This window comes from Pristis pectinata, chromosome 6 (genome assembly GCF_009764475.1).
Source record: "Pristis pectinata isolate sPriPec2 chromosome 6, sPriPec2.1.pri, whole genome shotgun sequence".
NCBI classification, from domain to species: Eukaryota; Metazoa; Chordata; class Chondrichthyes; order Rhinopristiformes; family Pristidae; genus Pristis; species Pristis pectinata.
The window spans coordinates 57,737,117-57,758,462 of NC_067410.1; the positions used below are offsets into that span (position 1 = coordinate 57,737,117).

Genomic DNA, 21,346 nt, shown 5'->3' on the forward strand with positions numbered 1-21,346 from the left:
GCTCTTCCCATTACAATCAAACAAATCCACTCCAACTTTGAAATACGACCTGTCTGGTACAGGGTGTGGTGTAAGTGGTTCTGCTTGCTGGTTTGGTCTGTAGGTAAGGCATATTTCACATGAAACAGTGGTCCGGCTGATGTCTTGGATCATTCTTGGCTAGTACATCACTTCACATGCTCCACCTTTACATTTTTCCTCCCCAAGATGCCCTTTGTGTACCTTCTGGAGCATCTCCTTGCCTAGTGACACTGGAATCACAAACCTGTTCCCTTTGAAGACCATATCTTTCACTACTGACAGTTCAGCTCTGCATGCCCAATAATCCCGAATACACATTGGACAGTCATCCTTTGCTGCTGGCCATCCTTTCCGTATTGTATCATCGAGTACCTTCATTGTTTCATCTGCCTCTGCTGCTTTCCTAATCTGCTCTGTTCTATCCGGAGATACTGGAAGAGAGGTGACAATCATGTCAACATAGGCCTGTATATCTGCATTAACCTGTTGGTCTCCCTTTTCTGTCCTGTCGACTGCTCGAGACAGCGCACCAGCAGCAAACATACATTTTCCCAGTGTGTAGATCATCTTCACATCATATTTCTGCAGCCTTATCAACATGCGCTGTATTCTCATGGGACTGTCATTCAGTGGTTTGGACATAATTGAGACCAATGGTTTATGGTCTGTCTCCACTTGAATAGCTTGCCCACAGATGTACTGATGGAACCTTTCACATGTATTTGTACTGGTGAGAAGCTCTTTCTCTATCTGTGCATAGTTGGCTTCCGCACTTGTTAAAGCCCTTGATGCACAGGCCACAGGTTGCCATGTGCCATCATTCTGCTGCAGTAGTACTGATCCAAGGCCGTGCCGGAACGCATCAGCTGACATCCTGATACACCTTGTTGGATGATAAAACTTCAGCATGGGCTCTTCAGTTAGGACCCTTTTCAACGTCTGGAAACACTCCTGTTGCGCATGAGACCAAATCCATTTTTTTGCTCAAGGAGTGACATAAGTGGTGCTGACACTGTTGACAGTCAAGGGATGAACTTAGCTAGGTAAGTCACCATCCCTAAGAAACGTCTCACCTCCTCTTTGTTTTGGGGCCTCTCCATGTTTTCAATGGCTGATGTCTTTCTTGGGTCAGGCTTCACTCCCTCTTCAGATATGACATCTCCTATGAAGATCAGTGTCTTAACACCAAACTCACATTTCTCTTTATTTAATTTCAAATTGACATTCCTGGTCACGTCGAACACTTGTCTCAGTTGAGTATCATGTTCCTCCTTGGTGGACCCCCCAGACGATGATATCATCCATCATGGTCTCAACACCAGGTATGCCCTCAAAAATCATGTAGATGGTTTTATGGTAGACTTCTGGTGTGGACAGGATCCCATATGGCAGCCGAAGATAGTGAAATCTTCTCTGTGGTGTGTTAAAAGTACACAGTCTCGAACTTGCCTCATCAAGCTTCATCTGCCAAAACCCAGACGATGCGTCAAGCTTGCTAAACCATTTGGCACCTGAAAACTGGGACATGATCTCCTCCCGTGTTGGCAATTTAAAACGCTCTCTCTTGATGGCTTTATTGAGATCTCTTGGGTCTGGACATATCCACAATGCTCCATTTTTCTTTTGCACAATGACCAGTGAACTCACCCAATCTGTTGGTTCTTCAATTTTCTGTATGACATTCATCCATTCCATACCTGCTAGTTCTTGTTTAAGTTTATCTCTAAGTTGAAACAGAACTTTCCTGCATGCATGGACAACAGGAGCCACTGCCTCATCTATGTGAATTTTGTGTACACCAGGTAAGCATCCGAGCCCCTCAAAGACATCTGCATACTCTTCCACGAGTGTTGTGTGGTCATCTTTGGTATGTGAAGCTACTATGAAAACTCTTTTCACTAGGTTGAGCTTTTCACATGCACTCAGACCTAATATTGGCTGTACTCTCTTTTCTACAATCAGTAGCTGTGATTTTAAGTGCTGCCCCTTGTGCTTAAAGGTCACCATACAGCCCCTTTTACTGGAACTTTCCAGTGTAGCCTGTCACTTTTAACTTCACAGGGTAAATCTTACTCTTTACTGTGAGAGTCTTATGATCATCCATGGATAACAGATTCACCTGAGCTCATGTCAAGCTTGAGTGTCTCATTCACAGTTACTGGAACAATTCATTCTGTTTTACCAGCAGCCACAGTCTGTACAGAATCCACAAGGAATTCCTCTATTTCCTCATCAACGGTGTGCACCTTTCTCTTGTTAGCCCCAGCTTTGCAGCACCTTGCAAAGTGATTCTTCTTCCCACAGCTATTGCAGGACTTCCCATAAGCAGGACACATCTTTGGAATGTGTCTACCTCCACATCTGCTGCATTTGCTGTTTGAGCCTTCCTCTTTGCTTTGCTGTTGCTTTCGGAAATGCCTTGCGTGCTGCTTCTCTGTTTTCACAGCATGTGCTGTTGTGTCTGCCCTGTGCAGCTCCTTAGCTTGTGCTCATATGGTTTCTGCTGACCTACACATATTCACCGCCTTTTCCAGGATCAAATCTTTTTCATCCAACAGTCTTTCTCTGAGTCTATTATCTGGAATTCCACAAACTATTCTGTCTTTAACTAGTGAATTTCTCAAATCTCCAAATTCACAAGACTTACTCAGTGTGTGAAGCTCAGCTAAGTATTAGTCGAAGCTAACACCTTGTTTCTGGTCACAGGAAAAATATTTATATTTCTCAAATGTAATGTTTTTACTTGAGATAAAATACTCCTCAAATTTTTTCATCAAAGTGTCCAACTCAAAACTGTCTCATCAATCTGAAGGCTGTTATAGATGTCCAAAGCATCTTCACCAATCATGTGTAGAAAAATAGACGCTTTCAATTTTTCATTGTTCCCTCCCGCTCCACTAACATGGAGCTGTTTGAAGCGTTTCCAATTATCGGTTAGATTGTCAGTAAACTGCATAGGTGTGGGAGGACTTAGCTTATCCATAACGGGAACTCTTGGCAAATCCAGTGACTGCTGAACTTCAGGAACAATGTGCTCCCTCGCCATGCCAGCCAGCTTTTTTCTCTGTCTTATTACAGCTTTTCTTTCATACTCACTGAGTCTCTTTCTCAATTGCACACAGTATTCATCTACTCTCCCTGTTCAGACCTCACACCAGCTTCTTCATCAAGAGACAAACTTTGCGTGGGTTTAACATCTGAACATTTTATTAACTAACACCAGACTGGCTTACTTTCCCTCACTTTTTACAGCCACCTCCTGTTCCCCATGTGACTCCTTGCATTGCCTACTGGGAACTGTAGTTCTTTATTATAACTACATAATCACACAGCAGTGGCATAGGTTTAGGGTGAGAGGGGAAATATTTAAAAGGGACATGAGGGGCAACTTCATGCTGAGGTTAGTGAGTATATGGGTAGTGAGCAATGAGCTGCAGAGGAAGTGGTTGAGGCAGGTACAATAGTATCATTTAAGAAGCACTTGGATAGGTACATGCAAGGGCAGGGCTTAGGAGGATATGGGCAGGAAATTGGGACTAATTGGGTGGCAGTGGTCGATGTGGACTGGTTGGGTTAAAGAGCCTGTGTCCGTGCTGTATTGCTCTATGACACCAAGAGCACACACTCTTGCTGACTAGGTTCTTTCCTGCAGCTTAGAGGCAACGCTGCTCTTATGATGGAGATACGAGAGACTGCAGATGTTGGAAATTTGGAGCAACGAGCACAAAATGCTGGAGGAACTCAGCAGGCCAGACAACATCATGGAGGGAAATGAACAGTCAACGTTTCGGGCCCAGGCCCTTCATTAGGACTGTGCATTGGAGTATGACGAGCTGAGTGGAGCAGAAGATGATGCTGACAGTGACGGCCAGTTGTCCAATGCGGCCCAAGACATCTCCTGGGGAAAAAAATCACTCTCAGGTGCTGTAACTGTCACTCTGAAATACTTGACATCTCCCGCAGCTGCACGTTGAGTTGCTGAGTATTTCCACCAATGTTTTATTTCGGTGATCTTTCAGTCTTCCATTAACAGTGACAACTTTTCCTCTCTCTGAACCGCAGATTATCTCCGAGGCGGCAGCCACTCGGCGACGTGCGCGGCAGCCACTCGGCGACGTGCGGGGCAGCCCCCCAGCCGGCCCGGTGCAGCCCCTCAGCCGGCCCGGTGCGAAAGGGGCCAATCGATGACGACTCTCGATGTGCGCAGGGTTTCTGATTAGCCAATGGCGATGGACAGTGCTCGGCAATAGCCCACGGCTCTGCCGTCTCCGAGCGGCAGCTGATTGGTGCGTCCCGGCAGCAGTCGGGTTTACGCGCCTTAATGTGTGTGAGTCCCGGCTGTTGGCGCGAATGGCGGCCAAGCGGGGAGCTCTGATCGTGCTGGAAGGAATAGATCGGGTGGGAAAGAGCACCCAGTGCAAGCGGCTGTACGAGGCCCTGCGGCAGCAAGGACAGACCGTTGAGCTAATGCGCTTCCCGGGTAAGTGAAAGGGCCTGGGCCCCGTTTTGGAGTAGATGATCGCCATATCCAGCGGCTCTCCTCCTACCCCCACATCCCAGTAACCCCTCTGTGACACCCCACTACCCTCCCACCCCATCACCCTGATGTGACTAATGACCCTTCATTTCTTCAGGCTGCTCCTGCACCCAGCAATCAATGGACCGACCTTGTTCCTCGCCACATTCATTGCTAACGCTGTGAGAATGTTGCTGCATTTCACTAACTGCCTGACTGTGCCGCTGCTTTAATTGATCCGCTGTAACCCTCCATCTGTTGTCTCCAGACATGAGATACATTGCATGTTAGCGTCCTTGGTAGATTAGTTGGCCACTGTAAATTGCCCCTAGTATGTAGGTGAGTGAAAGGAGTTGATGGGAACGTGAGGAGGTTAAAAGATGGAATTAATGTAGGCTTAGAGTGGCTGATGGTCAGTGTGGGTCTGTTTCTGTGCTATGTGACTCTATCTACCTCCATGTAGTTTAGTTCATCCAAAACTTTGCAGTTAGTACCCAAACTAGTACCAGAGGATGTGGTAACTGCACCATTGGGACGCTCAACACCTGAATCACGCCTGCCCAGTATTCTTGCAAGCCACACAACTTGGAAAGTTGGGAGGTCATTAAATTAAATAGTGGGGGAAAGTGATCAAAGTTGCAGGGTCTCAACCCGAAATGTTGACCATGCCTCTGATGTCAAAGATGCTGCTTGACTTGCTGAGTTCCTCTAGCAATTTTTTTTTGCTCCACATTCCAGCATCAGCAATCTCTCATGTCTCCAGTGGATCAATGTTGTTAAGCTGCGAATAAAAGAGGAGAGACAAGGTCAGAGAGAAGGGTATTAATATCAGAAATGATATTGGGTGATAGGGAAGGACAGGGAGTACAAATCTAACTCGGTAAATAAGGCTAGAGATCAATGAGGAAAGAACTAGATGATTGTTGTGGACTTGGTGGGAAAAGGGTCTGTTTCAATGTTGTATGCATCTATTATGCTAAAGGCTCTGTATCTGGATGCACAAAGCAAGTGAACTGAGGGTAAATGGAAATAAATATAGAGACTTGGCTGCAGGATGGTATAGACTGAAGGATACGTGACATTTAAGAAAGACAAAAAGCTTGGAGGATAAAAGTGGAGATTGGATCCTTTAATGAATGATGTTCTTAATGCAATCCAAGTTCAGGAAACCAAGATGTGGAAGTAGGTGGCGATAAGAATTCATAAAGTCAAGAAGTCTTAAAATGTGAAAGAATGTAGAGCCAAAGATCATTATTTAAAATAATAGGTCACCCATTTAAGACAGATGACGTGAATATTTTTCACTTGGAGGATTGTGGTTCTTTGAACTCTGTTCCTCAAAGGATGGTGGAAATGAGCCTTTAAATATTTTTAAGATGGAGGTAGATAGAGTCTTGATGAAGGGGTGAAAGGTTACTTCTGTAGATGGGAATGTGGAGTTGAGATTACAGTTACATCAGCCATGATTTTATTAAATGCCAGGAGTAGGCTTGAGAGGCTGTGTTGTCTATTCTTGCTGCTTTGTCAAATGTTTTAAATGTACCTAGACCCATTCATCCACCAGTCCTGTGCTCACTATCCTGCTTGGCTCTTGCTCCAGCAACTCCTCTAATACTGAGAATCTTACTTTCATTCTTCTCAAGCAGTCCCTTGGGTTCAAGGTTGACTCCCTTCCATTGCAGTTCTGTGGGTTCTCTGGTGGCTAATGTGGCACCATGGACCTGCTAGGGTGGAACAAGAGGATCTTGGCAGGACAAGTGGGTGAGTAGGTTGGGAGTGGGTGTATCCCTTTACTGTTACAATCATAGAATCAAAATTTGCAATACTCATTTTGAGCAGTTACAGGGCAGGGATTCTCACAAATTGATGGGGATGCAACACTTTTCTGCAAGGCTTTGCAAACACTGCCTACCCTCTGGGTAACCTCTTCTTTGACAGAATAGAGTATGTCTTTCATGAGTTTATTGGAGACCACTTGAATGACATCAGAGTCAACAAAGTAATTGGCACTCATTGCTTGGACATTGGCTAGGGAGATGACACTAACGTTGGTTTGCTTATCCTGCCGGTGGATTTGGAGATTTTTGCAAGTGCCCAATTTCAGTACCATAGCCCTCCAACTCTGGCTAATTACCCCAACTTCCTCTGTTTCACTTGCTTTTAGCTGTCAAGTCCTGAAACTTTTCTATTCAATTTCTTGGATATCTGAGAAAATTTGGTAGGTCCACAAGAATTCTCTTGAACTTCTGCAGATGTGCCATAGAAAGTATTCTGATGGGTTGCATCTCAGCCTGGTATGACAACTGCTCTGTTCTTGACCAACTGAAGCTGCAGAGAGTGATAAATGCAGGCCAGGCCAGTCCATCGCAGGCTCATCATTTCCTTCCATCCAGTCCATCTTCGTGGGGCATTGCCTCAAGAAGGCTAGTGATATCATCAAGGATGCCTGCCACCCTGGCCACTCCCTTTTCTCTCTTCGACCTTCTGGAAGAAGATACAGGAGATTCAAAGCCCTGTGAAAGAGGTGATTGGTTCAGCAGTCTGATGGCAGTGCCACATTCTTGTACTTTTGACTCTACCTCTTGATTATTCCGTTATTGTCACTTCAGTATTTCTTATGTTGTACTAGTTCAGATGCACCACAATCTTTGCATTACTCTGTTGTTTGTGCTTGTTGTATTTATTGTTGTATTTATTATTACTATGTATAGTGTTTACTCTGTGAGTTTCATGCAAACAAGGAGTTTCATTGCACCCTCGTGTGTGCATATATAACAAACTAATCTAAACTGATCTAATCTAATTAGCCTTTAAAACACTCCCCTGTTTAAGCTTTTGGACAAAAACCTCACTATCCCCTTGTATATGGCATGAGATTATGACAGTGGGAGATCCTTGATTTTTGTCTCATTTGGTTTCAGATAGAGGTACTGAAATTGGGCGCCTGATCAGCTTATACCTGGAGAAGAAGTACAACCTGAATGATCATGCTGTGCACTTGCTCTTTGCAGCTAACAGATGGGAACAAGTGTAAGGTGTTTTACTTAATAATGTAAATGTAGAAAGGAGAGAGAAGATCCCTTTCTGATGGTGTGTGGTTGGCATGGGGAAAAGTACATTTAAAAATCAGCTACTGATACTTCCTGTTGCTGTTTTTTTTCATTTAGGCTTGACTTGTAATTGGGATTGGTTTAGATCCAGCTTTGTACAGATTAGTCCATGCATCTTTTACCCGAAATGGTACTTGATGTCAGCATAGTGTTTCTGTGTCTGGACTAAATATCATGTAACTTCAGTCAGTTAACTAAATCTGGAATATAAGATCAGTAGTATCTATAACACTGACCATGCAGCAGCAGTATAAGTCATTGGGCACTCTTTGCTAATTCTTGCTTCACTAGCAAGGCCAATATTTGTTGTTCATTCTTGAACCTGTGACATCCACCACTGTGTGCCGCACAACATAATCGTCAAGTTGGAGACGTGAGAGACTGTAGATGCCGGATCTGAAGATCTGGATTATCTGCAAGTTCCCTTGTGAGTCATGTACCATCCTGAGTAGTGAATATGCCACTCTTCAGTGGCATCAAGATCCTGAAACTTCCAAACTCTGTGGTGCTGTGGGAGTACCTTCTCTACATGGTTTACTGCAGTTCATCAAGATGGCTTGCCAGCATCTGAGACCATTAAACGGTGACTTTTCCATGGCCGTCATCTTTTTTTTATATAAAAGAAAAGGAAAAGTTGCTTCAATGTGTGGGTTGGGCAAAACTGTTGTAATCTGCTACTAAATTACAGATGTTTGTGAGATTTGCCTTGTGTCATAGAAATGTGCTTACAGTTTTGGCATTTTATTCTATGTTCTAGGTCACTGATTAGAAAAAAGTTACTGAAAGGGGTGTCTGTCATTGTGGATAGATATGCTTTTTCTGGAGTCGCATTCACAAGTGCAAAATCAGTAAGTATAATTAAACTGGGCAAAATAGTATTTTGCATGGTAATGAAAATGAATAACTAATTCATAAAATTTTAAGTGAAATCATATCTGCCTTCCCCTGCTGCCTTCAATGCCAATGTGACTTAATCATTCGTATTTAAGACTGAGGTGCCCTAATTGTCTGAACTGGAAATACATAGTATCTATGACAGGTGTGTCACCTTCACAACACAAGACTGAGAATGAACAATTGCTTAATCTGGACAATTTGGTGTTTCAGCCTTTGAATCTTGGTCTATTTTAGCTTCTGTTTCTCTGAGATTTTAAAAAAAACTTGATTTTCCTGGAAATCTGTGGTGTGAAATAGACCATTTCCTGGTAAATCTGGGAGGTTCAAACCATTCCTCCATTGCAAGACTTCAAAATTGAACTGAGGGGATCTTTATAATTATGAATGGGTAGATGTGGAGATGCTGCTAACGGCAGTAAAAATAAAATAGTCACTCATTAGTCCAATACAGTATTGGAATGATATCTGTTTACCAAGATGGCAGTAATGAGCTCTTTATCTCATTGTGGTTGAAGTGATTACCATGGATGTAACGGGGGGGGGGGGGGGGGGGTGGTGGTGGTGGTGGTAATTGTCAGATAAGGTCTGAGTGGGTGTGCTGATGGCATGAGATGGTTGAGGAAGACTCATTGGGATAGATCATTTGGCATGAGTGCCTAGTTATGTAAAATTCATTGTAAAATATTCCCATTGGTTGGCCTGGGCTGCCTCCATCCCTGAAGGAGAAAGGATCATTTTCTTTTCAGGAAAGCATATCAGGTATAGATAACTTGATTTGAATGAGGAATATAGAGGGTGCAGAAAAGGACTGAAGAAAGAAATTAGGAGAGCAGAAAGGGGCCATGAAATATCTATGGCAAGTTAGGTTAATTCCAATACATTCTATCAGTAGCAAGTGGGTAGCCAGGGAGAGGATGGTTCCCTGAGGGAGAAAAGGGGTAATCTGTGTGTGGAGTCGTGGATGTAGGCAAGGTCCTAAATGAATACTTCTTATCTACAGTTACCAGGGAGAAGGGTGGCATGGTAGCGTAGCAGTTAGTGTAACACTACTATAGTGCCAGCGATCTGGATTCAATTCCTGCTGCTGTCAGTAAGGAGTTTGTACGTTCTCCCCGTGTCTGCGTGGGTTTCCTTCGGGTGCTCCAGTTTCCTCCCACATTCCAAAGACGTACAGGTTAGGAGCTGTGGGCATGCTATATTGGCGCCAGAAGTGTGGTGACACTTGCGGCTGCCCCCAGCACATCCTCAATAACACAAAAAGACGCATTTCACTGTGTGTTTCGGTGTAGAAATATCTGAGGACATGGACACGTTGCAGCTGTATAAAACTTTAGTTAGGCCACATTTGGAGTACTATGCACAGTTCTGGTTGCTCTGTTACAGGAAGGATGTGGAGGCTTTGGGGCGGGTGCAGAAGTGGTTTACCAGGATGTTGCCTAGATTGCAGTGTATTAGCATAAGAAGAGGTTGGACAAACTTGGATTGCTTTCTCTAGAGTGTTGGAGGCTGAGGTGCAACCTGATAGAAGTATATAAAATTATGAGAGCCACAGATAGGGTGGATAGTCGGTCTTTTTTCCCCTAGAGTAGAAATGCCGAATACTGGAGGGCATCCTTCAGTGGCTGGAGGATAACTTTGATGACTATGAAAAGATTAAGAATACTCTTAAGAGGTGATCAGGAGGGCAAAGCAAGGGTATGAGGTGGATCTGGCAGGTAAGGTTAAGGAAAATCCCAAGAGGTTCTTTAATTATATAAACAGTAAAAGGGTGGCTAGGGAGAGAGTATGTCCCTGTGGAGATCAACAAGCTGCCTATGTCTCAAGCTGCAGGAGATGGGTGGGATTTTTAACGAATATTTCTCTGATGTTTACTGAAGATGAAATCATGGTTGCTCAAGAGATAAGGGAAGCTAGCCGAGATGTTCTGGAGGAAATTCATATTTCCAGGGAGGAGATATTTGCAGCCTTACAGCGTGTTAAGGTGGATAAATCCCCGGGTCCTGACTGAGTGCATCCTTGGTCTTTATGGGAGGCTAGTGCAGAAATTACAGAGGCCCTGTCAGAGATATTTGCCTCATCGTTAGTAACTGGTGAAGTTCCCAAAGACTGGAAAGTGGCTAATATTGCTCTGTTGTTTAAGAAGGAGAGCAGGGACAAGCCAGGGAACTAGTCAGCCTGACATCAGTGGTGGGGAAGTTACTGGAGGGAATTCTGGGGGACAGGATCTACCAGCATTTGGATAGACAGAGCCTGATTATAGGAATCAGCATGGCTTTGTGTATGGAAAGTCATGCTTGATGAACCTTTAAGTTTTTTTTTGAAGAGGTAACCAAAAAGGTAGATCACCATGGATATTGTCTGTTTGGACTTTAGCAGGGCCTTCAACAAGGTCCTGCGTGGTAGGCTGGTCTGGAAGGTTAGGTCCCATGGTTATCTAGGGAGAGCGAGTTAGGTGGATTCAAAATTGGCTCAGAGGTAGGAAGCAGAGGGCAGTGGTTGAAGTTTGTTTCTTGGAATGGAGGCTGGTGGCTAGTGGTGTGCTGCAGGGGTCAGTGTTGGGACCCTTGTTAATGATTTGGATTTGGATGTGAATGCACAAGGCTTGATCAATAAGTTTGTGGATGACACAAAATTAGGAGGAGGTGCTGATAATGAAGAAGGTTATTGTAGATTACAGGGGGATCTTGATCATTTAGGGAAGTGGGCTGAGGAGTGGCAAAAGGATTTGAATACAGATAAGTGTGAGGTGATGCATTTTGAAAAGTCAAACCAGTGTAGGACTTATACGATGAATGCTAAGGCCCTAGGAAGTGTATTGGAACAGAGGGACTTGGGAGTATGAGTGCATAGTTCGTTGAAAGTGGCAACACAGGTAGACGGTGGTGAAAAAGGTGTTTAGCACACTGGTCTTCATAATTCAGGGAATTGAGTATAGGATTTGGTACATTATGTTGCAGTTGTATGAGGCCACATTTGGAGTACTGTGTACAGTTTTGGTCACCCTGTTATAGGAAAGATGTGGTTAAACTAGAAAGAGTGCAGGAAAGATTTAAGAGGATATTGCCAGGATTAGAGGGCCTGAGTTGTAGAGAGAGGTTAGCCAGGCTAGGTCTTTATTCCTTGGAACGTAGGAGAATGAGGGGCAACCTATAGAAATGTTTAAAATTATGAGTGGCGTAGATAAGGTGGGCAGTAACAGTCTTTTCTCCAGGGTAGGGGAGTCCAAAACTAGTGTGCATAGGGGGAAAGATTTAAAAGGGAGCTGAGGAGCAACTTTTTCACAGGGTGGTGAGTGTTTGGAACGAGCTGCCAGAGAAGTGGTTGAGGCGGGTACAACAGTATCATTTAAGAAGCACTCGGATAGGTGCACGCAGGGGCGGAGCTTAGAGGGATATGGGCTGAACTCAGGAAATTGGGACTAGCTTGGTGGGCACTGTAGTCAGCATGGACCCGTTGGGCCGAAGGGTCTGTATCTGTGCTGTATTGCTCTATGACTTGATGACTCAATGGCATGAGTTTATGTTGAGAAGGGGAAAGTTTTAAGATTTATGGCAAGTTTCTTTTTACATGGGGGGTCAGTGCTGGGGAGGTGGTGGAAGCAGATAAGATAACAACATTTCAGAAGCATTTAGACAGACACCTGAATGTGCAGGGAGTGGAGGGATGTGGGCCAGGTACAGGCAGATGAAATTATTTTGCATTGGTATCATGGGCTGTAGGGGTCTGTTCCTGTGTTGTACTGTTTCTTGTATCCTGTTATTTAAATCAAATAATCAGTTATTTCTGCACTACAGTTAGAACAATTATGGCACATGCTGCTCTTTGACATCATGTGACAATGTGTAAGCAGATACCCCTCCCCTATCTATACTGACATCACTCAGCACTACCTCTCCACTAGCCCTCTCAGTTTTCTCACTGCTTTGGTTGTCAGATAGCTTCTCTGATGTTCTGTCTTGGATAAAGTGCGGTTTCCAGGAATCTTTGGCTTCCACCACAGAATCCATTCATTCGTACCTTCCCCATGGCCAGTGTCTAGGGTTGGAGTTGTACAGCATGGAAACAGGCCCTTCAGTCCTACTTGTCCACGTTGACAAAGTTGTCTATATGCGCTAGTCCCATTTCCCTGTGTTTGGCCCATATCTCTCTAAACCTTTCCTATCAATGAATCTGTCCAAATGTCTTTTAAGCATTGTAATTGTACCTGCCTCTATCACTTCCTCTGGCAGCTGGTTCCACATACCCACCACCATTTGTGTGGAAAAAGTTGTCCCTCAGGTCCCCTTTAGATCACTTTCCTCACCTTAAACCCATGTCCTCTAGTTTTGGACTCCCCTACCCTGGAAAAAGACTGTGTGACCATTTGCCTTATCTATGCTCCTCATAATTTTATTTACCTCTCTAAGGTCACCCCTCAGCCACGTATGCTCCAGAAAAAAAGTCATATATCCTTGAGAATCTTTGCTGCACCTTTTCCAGCTTAGTGACATCCTTTCTATACCCACATGACCAGAACTGCACATGGTATTCCAAGTGCAGTCTCACCAACATCTTGTACAGCTGTAACATGATGTTCCAGCTCTTATAGTCGATGCCCTCACCGATGAAGAGTCTTTGTAATCGTGGTGTCAAACTGGCTTTGGCTTTTGACCCTTTTCTGCCTTGTACAAAGGTCATTAACTATATCTATAGTTATACAGAACAGTATGTTCTAGTTCCATAAGATGTAGTGTTTGCACCCCTGCCTCAGCCTGACTTTTGAGAAACTCATCTCTGCTTTTGTTACCTTGGGTATTTCCAAGCTGTCCTGAAAGGTACACTCTTTACATCCTTGATTAAACTTCAGCTCATCCAAACCTTTATTACTGTATTCCATCGTACAATAGCCTCGTGCCACTGACCAGCATTGGCTTCCAGATCAATTTAAAGCTTTCATCTTTGCACGGCCACACCGTGCCCATCTCTGTAACCTCCAGCCTTGCAATCCTCTGAGAACTCTGAACTCCAGTTGTCACTGTCTTGTGTCAGTTACTTTGTCTCACTGTTCTAAAAGTCAGGTCCTGCTGTTACAGCTGTGATGACCAGCTTCACCTCTCCAGCATCTCTCTTGGCCCTCTGTAAGTCAAAGAAACGTGTTTTATTTGTCAATTTAACGCTATTCGCTTCTCTTTTGTTTTGAAATGTTTTGCCAAATAGGGTTTCACCCTGGAGTGGTGCAAACAGGCAGACGTTGGTATTCCAAAACCAGACGTGGTCCTATTCCTTCATCTTGAACCCTTGACTGCCATGAAGCGTGCAGGCTTTGGTACTGAACGCTATGAAGATCTTGCCTTTCAAGAGCAGGTGTATCAGCGGTTTAAAGAGTTGATGAAAGATGACAGCCTGAACTGGAAGGTATGGACATAGCATATCAAAAATGGGCATAGCTTTATAAAGGAAGACAGAGCACTAATGAGTGGCTGGAGGGGTTGTCACTGAAGACCTTTATTGAGGACTTGGAGCAAATCCGCTTTCCACTTTCAGTGAGACCTGACTCAGATTGGGTAACCGTTTTATTGAGCACATTTGCTCCGTCAGCCACAAAAGCAAGGATCTCCCAGTGACCAGCCACTTCAATTCCACATCCCACTCCCATACTGACATGTCTACCCACAGCCTCCTCTACTGCCACGTTGAGTCCAGATGCAGATTGGAGGAACAACACCTCGTATTCTGCTTTGGTAGTCTCCAACCTGACAGCCTCAACATCGACTTCTCTAACTTCCAGTAACCCCCCCCCCACCTTTGTCTTCACATACTGTGGTCCCCTTACCCCTTCTCTTTTCTCTCCCCCGCCTTCATGACCTGCCCAACTATTCCCCACCTTCTTCCTTTTATTCCATGGTCTACTGTCCTCTCCTACCAGATTCCACCTTCTTCAGCCCTTTGCCTCTTCTACCTGTCATCTCTCAGCTTCTTACTCACTCCCTTTCATCCCACCTACCTTCCTCCTCTCGCCTGGAGTTGCTTATCACCTGCCAGCCTGTGCTCCTCCCCCTCCCCTGACCTTCCTATTCTGGCTTCTGCCCTCTTCCTTACCAGTCCTGATGAAGGGTCTCAACCTGAAACTTCGACTGCTTATTTCCCTCCATAGGTGGTGCCTGACCTGCTGAGTTCCTCCAGCATTTTGTGTGCGTTGCTCCAGATTCTAGCGTCTTCAGAATCTCTTGTGTTTCCACTATCGGTCATCCCCAGGTTACGAGCACCCAGTTTATGGATGCCCCTACATGTGATCAAGCTCCCATAATATTACATATGTCAGAACTAGTTTCTTCTCTTAACTTTTGGTAATTCCTTCTTATCAGTCTTGTGTGTTTTTGATGCCATTTATTCCAATACTGTGGACATATGGTTACCATTTCAAATTTTCCCACAAAAGTTTCCTACTCGTGGACGATATCGGCTTATGGGCGCCTGTAAAAATGGAACCTGTTCTTTATCCAGGGGTGGCCTGTACGTGGACCAGTTAGTTGAGAGAGTAATGTGATTGTCTGTATGATAATGATGTGCAGACTAAAATTATAAAAGGATTGTTGACACTTCGGCTACCATATTTTTAAATGTTTTACCAGAAACGACCCCTTTCAGAGCCAATGTCAACTCCTCTCTGTGTTGCCCAGCAATCGACAAGGAACCACTCAGCAGTATAGATTTCCCATGTACATCTAGTTTTCTATGCACCTTTCCCTCTCCCAGATTCAGAAATGGACTTTTCCTTGACTTCATCTTCCACCCAGCAGCCTCTAATCAAATGATCATTCTTTGTGTTTTCTATTACCCTGAATGTTGCTATCCCCCGTCAACATTGTGAAAGAACAGCTTCCTCCACAACTCCCTGGTCCACTCTTCAACCACCTCTTCAACATAAGCACTGCAACTTCTGTTACAAGTGCAGGAGATGTAACATGGGCTAGCTTAGTCAGGGCATCTTGGTAGGCATGGACCAGTTGGGCTGAAGGGCCAGTTTCTGTGCTGTATAACTGTGTTTACCTCCTTTTCCCACTGCTCGGGAACCCCAGACCTTCCAAGTGAAACAGTGGTTCAATTATACCAACTTCAGTTTAGTACAGTTGCTACAATGCAGCCTTCTGTCTGTGGAGGAAGCCAAACACAAACTGGGTGTTTGCGAGTGTGACCCCCCCCCCCCCCCCCCCCCCAACTCTACACCCCAAGCTTCCAGGTGTCCCAAACATTAACTCTACAACTACTCACACTAACTACTCTGTCCTATACCTTCAACACTACCCCGACAGAGCTCAATGGAAACTCAAAAGTATAAGGACCATGTGGTCATCATTCCTGATACTGTCATGTCCAATGGCTATATTACAAGGACAAGCTCAAAAGATTTTTTCCATTGTGTTTTCACTCCACCTGCTACAAGCTCAGTCCAGCAGCAGTGTCCTTCTTCACTGTACATTGTGCACTTACTAAAGCAAAATACTCCAGGGTATCACAAATAAAAATATGAAATGCTGGTAATTCTCAACAGGTCAGGCAGCCTATGTAGAGAGAGACAGTGTTACCATTCTGGTCATGTCTGACCTACTGGGCTTTCCAACCTTTTCTATTTTTATTTGTGCTCTGGCTTCGACGAGTGCCTCTTCGAGATCGTGTTCATCGTGGAAGAGCTTGGTTCAACAGCTGGGGAAGAGCAAAATGTGGTCGTCAGCATGAGGCTTCCTTATGTTTTTGACAAAGGCATTGGGAATTGTTGTTGAATTCCCAATGGGCTACTCCCTCCCAGCTATATATCACTCTGCTGCACTTGTTTATCTGACAAGTTATTCATGTTATAGATTCATAATGATACAGCACAGAAAGAGGCCCTTTGGCCCAACTCATCCATGCCAACCAAGATGCCTGTCTAGGCTAATTCATTTGCCTGCATTTGGCCCATATCCCTCTAAACCTTTCTGTGTACCTCCCAAATGCTTTTTAAATGTTGTTTATACCTCTACCACTTCCTGTGGCAGCTCATTCCATATACCCACTATGTGAAAAACCTGCCCCTCAGATTCCTTTTAAATCTTTCCCTCTCACCTTAAACCTGTGCCATCTAGTTTTAAACTCCCCTACCCTCAGATAAAGACTGTAACTATCTACCCTATCTATGCCTCTCATAATTTTATAAACCTCAAAGGCCACCCCTTAGCCGCCTTCCCTTAGGGAAAACTGCCCCAGCCCATCCAGTCTCTCCTTGTAACTTGAGTTCTCCAGTCCATACTTGGGAATGGCCCTGGAATAGACTGGGCTGAAAGGTATGACTCTTGAGTATGACTGTATCAGTCAATTTCTGTGAGGCAACTCCCCCAATATTGGCACTAGTTCCCCTAGATGTTAGCGAGGAGGACTTTGTGTGATCGATGGGTTGTGTGTGCCTTTATTATGCTTTAGGTCAGAGTCTGGTGGTCTGTTGGGTTTTATTCCTACTTACTTTTCATTGTGATTTTAATACAATTGAGTAGCCTGTGATACTGTTTCAGAGGCAGAAAAGTGTTGGCCAACTTTACAACAGAAACAAAGTTCTGGAAATACTCAGTGGGTTAGGCTGCTGTTAACACATTAGTACAAATTACGTTAGTAGTTTACAGCCATATTAATCAGACAAAGGGCAGTTTGAGTAGGGATGACTGACCTTCCTGTGGAATACAAGGGATGCAGATAGGTTTCTGTGACAGTCTGGTAGGTATATGCCAAAATGAGTATATTCATAAGTTGCCTTTCATGGTACATGACATTCCATCAACTTACAAGATTCACATTGTATCATATGTCATCAATTTTTCTTCTGCATTATATTCCATGACCAAAGAGCCTGAGAGGTTTGTACATGTGTTCCAGCCCGTCAGGAACTTGTACTGTGGCCCTTGCCCTCAGATTCTTTGTGTTGGCTACAGCAGGCTTCAGTGTGTTCCTCAGCATGTAGTATAGGACCTAAGAATGTGCAGGTCTGTACCACTTGGTTATTGGTAACTGCCTGCACTGGGAGACTGGCAACACTGAGGCAGACCTTGAGGTGCCTTTCAGTGCATGGGACACTGAGTCGCATAATACATGGGATGATCTTCAAGAAAGGCCACTGCATCTCCATCTTGGCAAATGCACATGCTATTATACCTCTGTACCTGGAACTCACTAAATTCATTTACCACACTTTATCCAAAACCCATCTTAGTTTGCCTCATTGTCTCCACAGTTTTTTGCCATTTTAGTTTAACCCCTTCCCTCATGGCTTCAGTTAACTTTGGTCCCATCTCAGTTGAGGAGAGGTATGTGAGGAGTTTGCATGTTCTTCCTCTGACTGCGTGTTTCCTCCGGGCGCTCTGGTTTCTTCCCACATCCCAAAGACATGTGCGTTAATTGGCCACTGTAATTTGCCCTAACTGTGTAGCTGAGTGGTAGAATCTGGGGGTAGTTGATGGGATTGTGGGGAGAACAACATGGGGTTAAATGTAGGATTGGTGTTAATGAGTAGTTGATGGTTGGCATGGACTCTGAAGGGCCATTTCAGTACTGTGTTTGACTCTACAAAAAGATACAGCTCCATTATATAGCTGTAATTTCCTCTGGAACAGAGTCAAACCAGAGTGGCTGGATATTACTCAGACTGCACTATCTCAAAAGGTCTTTAACCGTCTCCAATATCTGACACTGTTAACCTGTTAAGATCGTAACCTTCCTGGAGACGCCTGTACTGTCATCCTTGCCCTATAATGCTATCCACTTCTGAACTTGTGTTTGTGGGAACATTTGCTGCAGGAAATTCAGCTACTCCTCAAACTCGGAATACTCGAGCTTAAGTGATGAGAAGTGCCTATGTCACTCATGGTTATCCAAGGCATGTGAGCCATTTTGGAATTCTCTCTTGGCATCAGTATTGCGGGCAGTGAGTCTCAGTTGGTCCATCTTTATACAAGTCTTCCTACTTGTATGTCTTTTGTAGTTGGAAACTGTTGAAGCTGTATCTGTTATCCTTGCAGGTAGTACATCATAGATCATAGCAACTCGCTGATTTTTTTTATATAAAAAAATAATTGTCATCTTGCCTCTGATTCTTTTGCCTATCACTTCAACTCTGTCTCCTCCTGATTATTGACCTTACTGCCACAAGAAGCACTTTCTCTTCATTTAACTACTTGTGACACTTTTTTTTATATGTATTAAAAACAGGTGTTGGATGCTTCTCAAAGTATTGAAGTCTTGCATCAGGAGGTAATATCCAACGTGGAGAAAACTATAGAGAAAGCTGTGGAGGAGCCAATCGGAGAACTCTGGAAGTAAGATCCTTTCTGCAGAGATAATGAGACATTTGGCTCATGGAGACTGTTAATCTTTTCACCATATGAAGTATTCAGCTCTAGTTTACGGGCATCTCCCTGTGCATTCTCCTGAATGTTGCTATGGAAAGATTTGATCCACAACTTGGCCACTTTGTTTCATTGAATATGACAGTCCAGTACCTCTTTCTGAAAATCACAGTGATCCTTAATAATCACAAGTCTTTGGTTTTGATTTCTCCCTTATGCTCTCCTACCTATGAACTGTTAAACAGCTCTCCTGCCCCAGGGATATAGATTCATTCTTTGTACACTTTTGATCCCAGACAATAAATGCAGGTAGGAGATGCAAGAGACAGCAGATGCTGGAAATCTGGACCAACATACAAAGGGGCTGGAGGAACTCAGCGGGTCGGGCAACATCTATGGAGGGAAATGGACAGTTGATGTTTTGTGTTGGGACCCTTCATCTGGATTGGCAAAAAGGAGGGGAGATAGTCCGTATGAAAGGGTGGGGGGAAGGGGTGGAGCAAGAGCTGGCAGGTGATGTGTGGATCCAGGTGGGGGAGGGGGAGGAATGGGAATGAAGTGAGAAGCTGGGAGGTGATAGTTGTAAGTAACAAAGATCTGAAGATGGTGGAATCTGATAGGAGAGGACAGTGGGCCATGGAATAAAGGGGAGGGGAACCAGAGGGAGGAATGTGTAGGTGATGGGCAGATTGAGAGGATGGGGGAGGGGAAAGAGATGGGGCAATGGTGGCCAATGGGAAAAGGGGGGACAGAGGAGTGGTTACAGGGGGTTAGAGAAATCGATGCTCCTGTCATTAGGTTGGAGACTACCAAGGCAGAATGAGGTGCTGTTCTTCTAATCTGTGTAGCATCAACGTGGCAGTGGAGGAGGCTGTAGGCAGCTGTGTTGATGTGGGAATGGAAAGTGGAATTAACATGGCTGGCCACTGGGATGTAGAGGAGGCTGCACAAGATGCAATAAATGACACCGATGGATTCACATTTGAAGAACTGCCTCACCTGGAAGGACTGTGTTACATATGCATGGAGCAAGAACAACAACAGCGTGGTAGAATAAACGTCTTATTCACATTAACCAAAATAAAGAAACTGAGCAACTTACAGTTGTAGATCAACAAGAAGGTCTATGGAGACTCGGAGCACGTGAGCCCCCGAAGTCCTGAGCCAAAAGTGATGTTCTGCACGTAGGAGGGCATCGTGCTCTGTCGAGCAATCAACTGGCAGACGCGTGCATGCGTACTTGCTGCATTTGCACCATCAATCTGCTGGGCAGTCGACTAAGCAGCATGCACACAGGTGTGTGCATTTGCCGTGTTCTCTGTGTGGTTCATTCCACCCTGCGCGCGGGCCCCCCCCCCCCCCCCCCCCCCCCAAAGAAAGGAACTGCAGGTGAAGAAAATAGGGGAAACATTGAAATTAATTTTCCACCACTATTCTGGCTGGTATCGGGTGACTGGCTGACACACCCTCATGGACTGCCGCAGGGGGACAGCTTCTTGGTATTGGTATATTGTCACTTGTACTGAGGTACAGTGAAAATCCTCTACAGATCAATTCATTACACAGTGCATTGAGGTAGAATGGTGAAACAATAACAGAATACAGAGTAAAGTGTCACAGCTACAGAGGAAATGCAGTGCAGGTAGACAATAAGGTGCAAGGTCATAACAACGTAGATTGTGAGGTTGACAGTCCATCTTGTATAAGGGAACTGTTCAATAGTTATAACAGTGCGATAGAAGCTGTCCTTGAGCCTGGTGGTATGTCTCCTCAGGATCTCCCAGTTCATTTGGGAACACCCGTATTGTCCTCTTTGGTACACGGTCCTCAACGCACTTGCTGATAAAGTCTGTGATGGTGGTGACATACTCATCTAGGCTGGCAGCTGAGTCTTTGAACATGGACCTGTCCGCTGACTCAAAGCAGTTGGTACAAGTCACAATAATAGACCAATACATGAGCTTCTACCTGAGGTACAGTGAAAGACTTGTCTTGCATACCAATAGTACAGGTCAATTCATTACACAGTGCAGTTACATTGGGTTAGTACAGAGTGCATTGATGTAGTACAGGTAAAAACAATAACAGTACAGAGTAAAGTATCACAGCTACAGAAAAAGTGCAGTGCAATAAGGTGCAAGGTCACAACAAGGTAGAGCGTGAGGTCAAAGTCCATCTCATTGTATAAGGGAACAGTTCAATAGTCTTATCACAGTGGGGTAGAAGCTGTCCTTAAGTCTGGTGGTACGTGCCCTCAGGCTCTTGTATCTTCTACCCAATGGAAGAAGAGAAATGACACGGGTGGGTGGGGTCTTTGATTATGCTGGCTGCTTCACCAAGACAGCGAGCAGTAAAGACAAAAGTCCAAGGAGGGGAGGCTGGTGTCTGTGATGCGCTGGGCTGTGTCCACAGCTTTCTGCAGTTTCTTGCGGTCCTGGGCAGAGCAGTTGCCA

The 21,346-nt window shown here is 44.6% G+C and overlaps 1 protein-coding gene across 1 annotated transcript; it reads left to right on the forward strand.

Annotated features, from left to right (window-relative positions):
- Positions 1 to 4,205: 4,205 nt before the first annotated feature.
- Positions 4,206 to 19,996, forward strand: dtymk (deoxythymidylate kinase (thymidylate kinase)). The gene is made up of 5 exons (XM_052018095.1): positions 4,206 to 4,501; positions 7,459 to 7,567; positions 8,405 to 8,495; positions 13,741 to 13,938; positions 18,757 to 19,996. Exons 1-5 carry the CDS (start codon positions 4,219 to 4,221, stop codon positions 18,865 to 18,867), a joined length of 792 nt encoding a protein of 263 aa, XP_051874055.1. The 5' UTR covers positions 4,206 to 4,218; the 3' UTR covers positions 18,868 to 19,996.
- Positions 19,997 to 21,346: the final 1,350 nt, after the last annotated feature.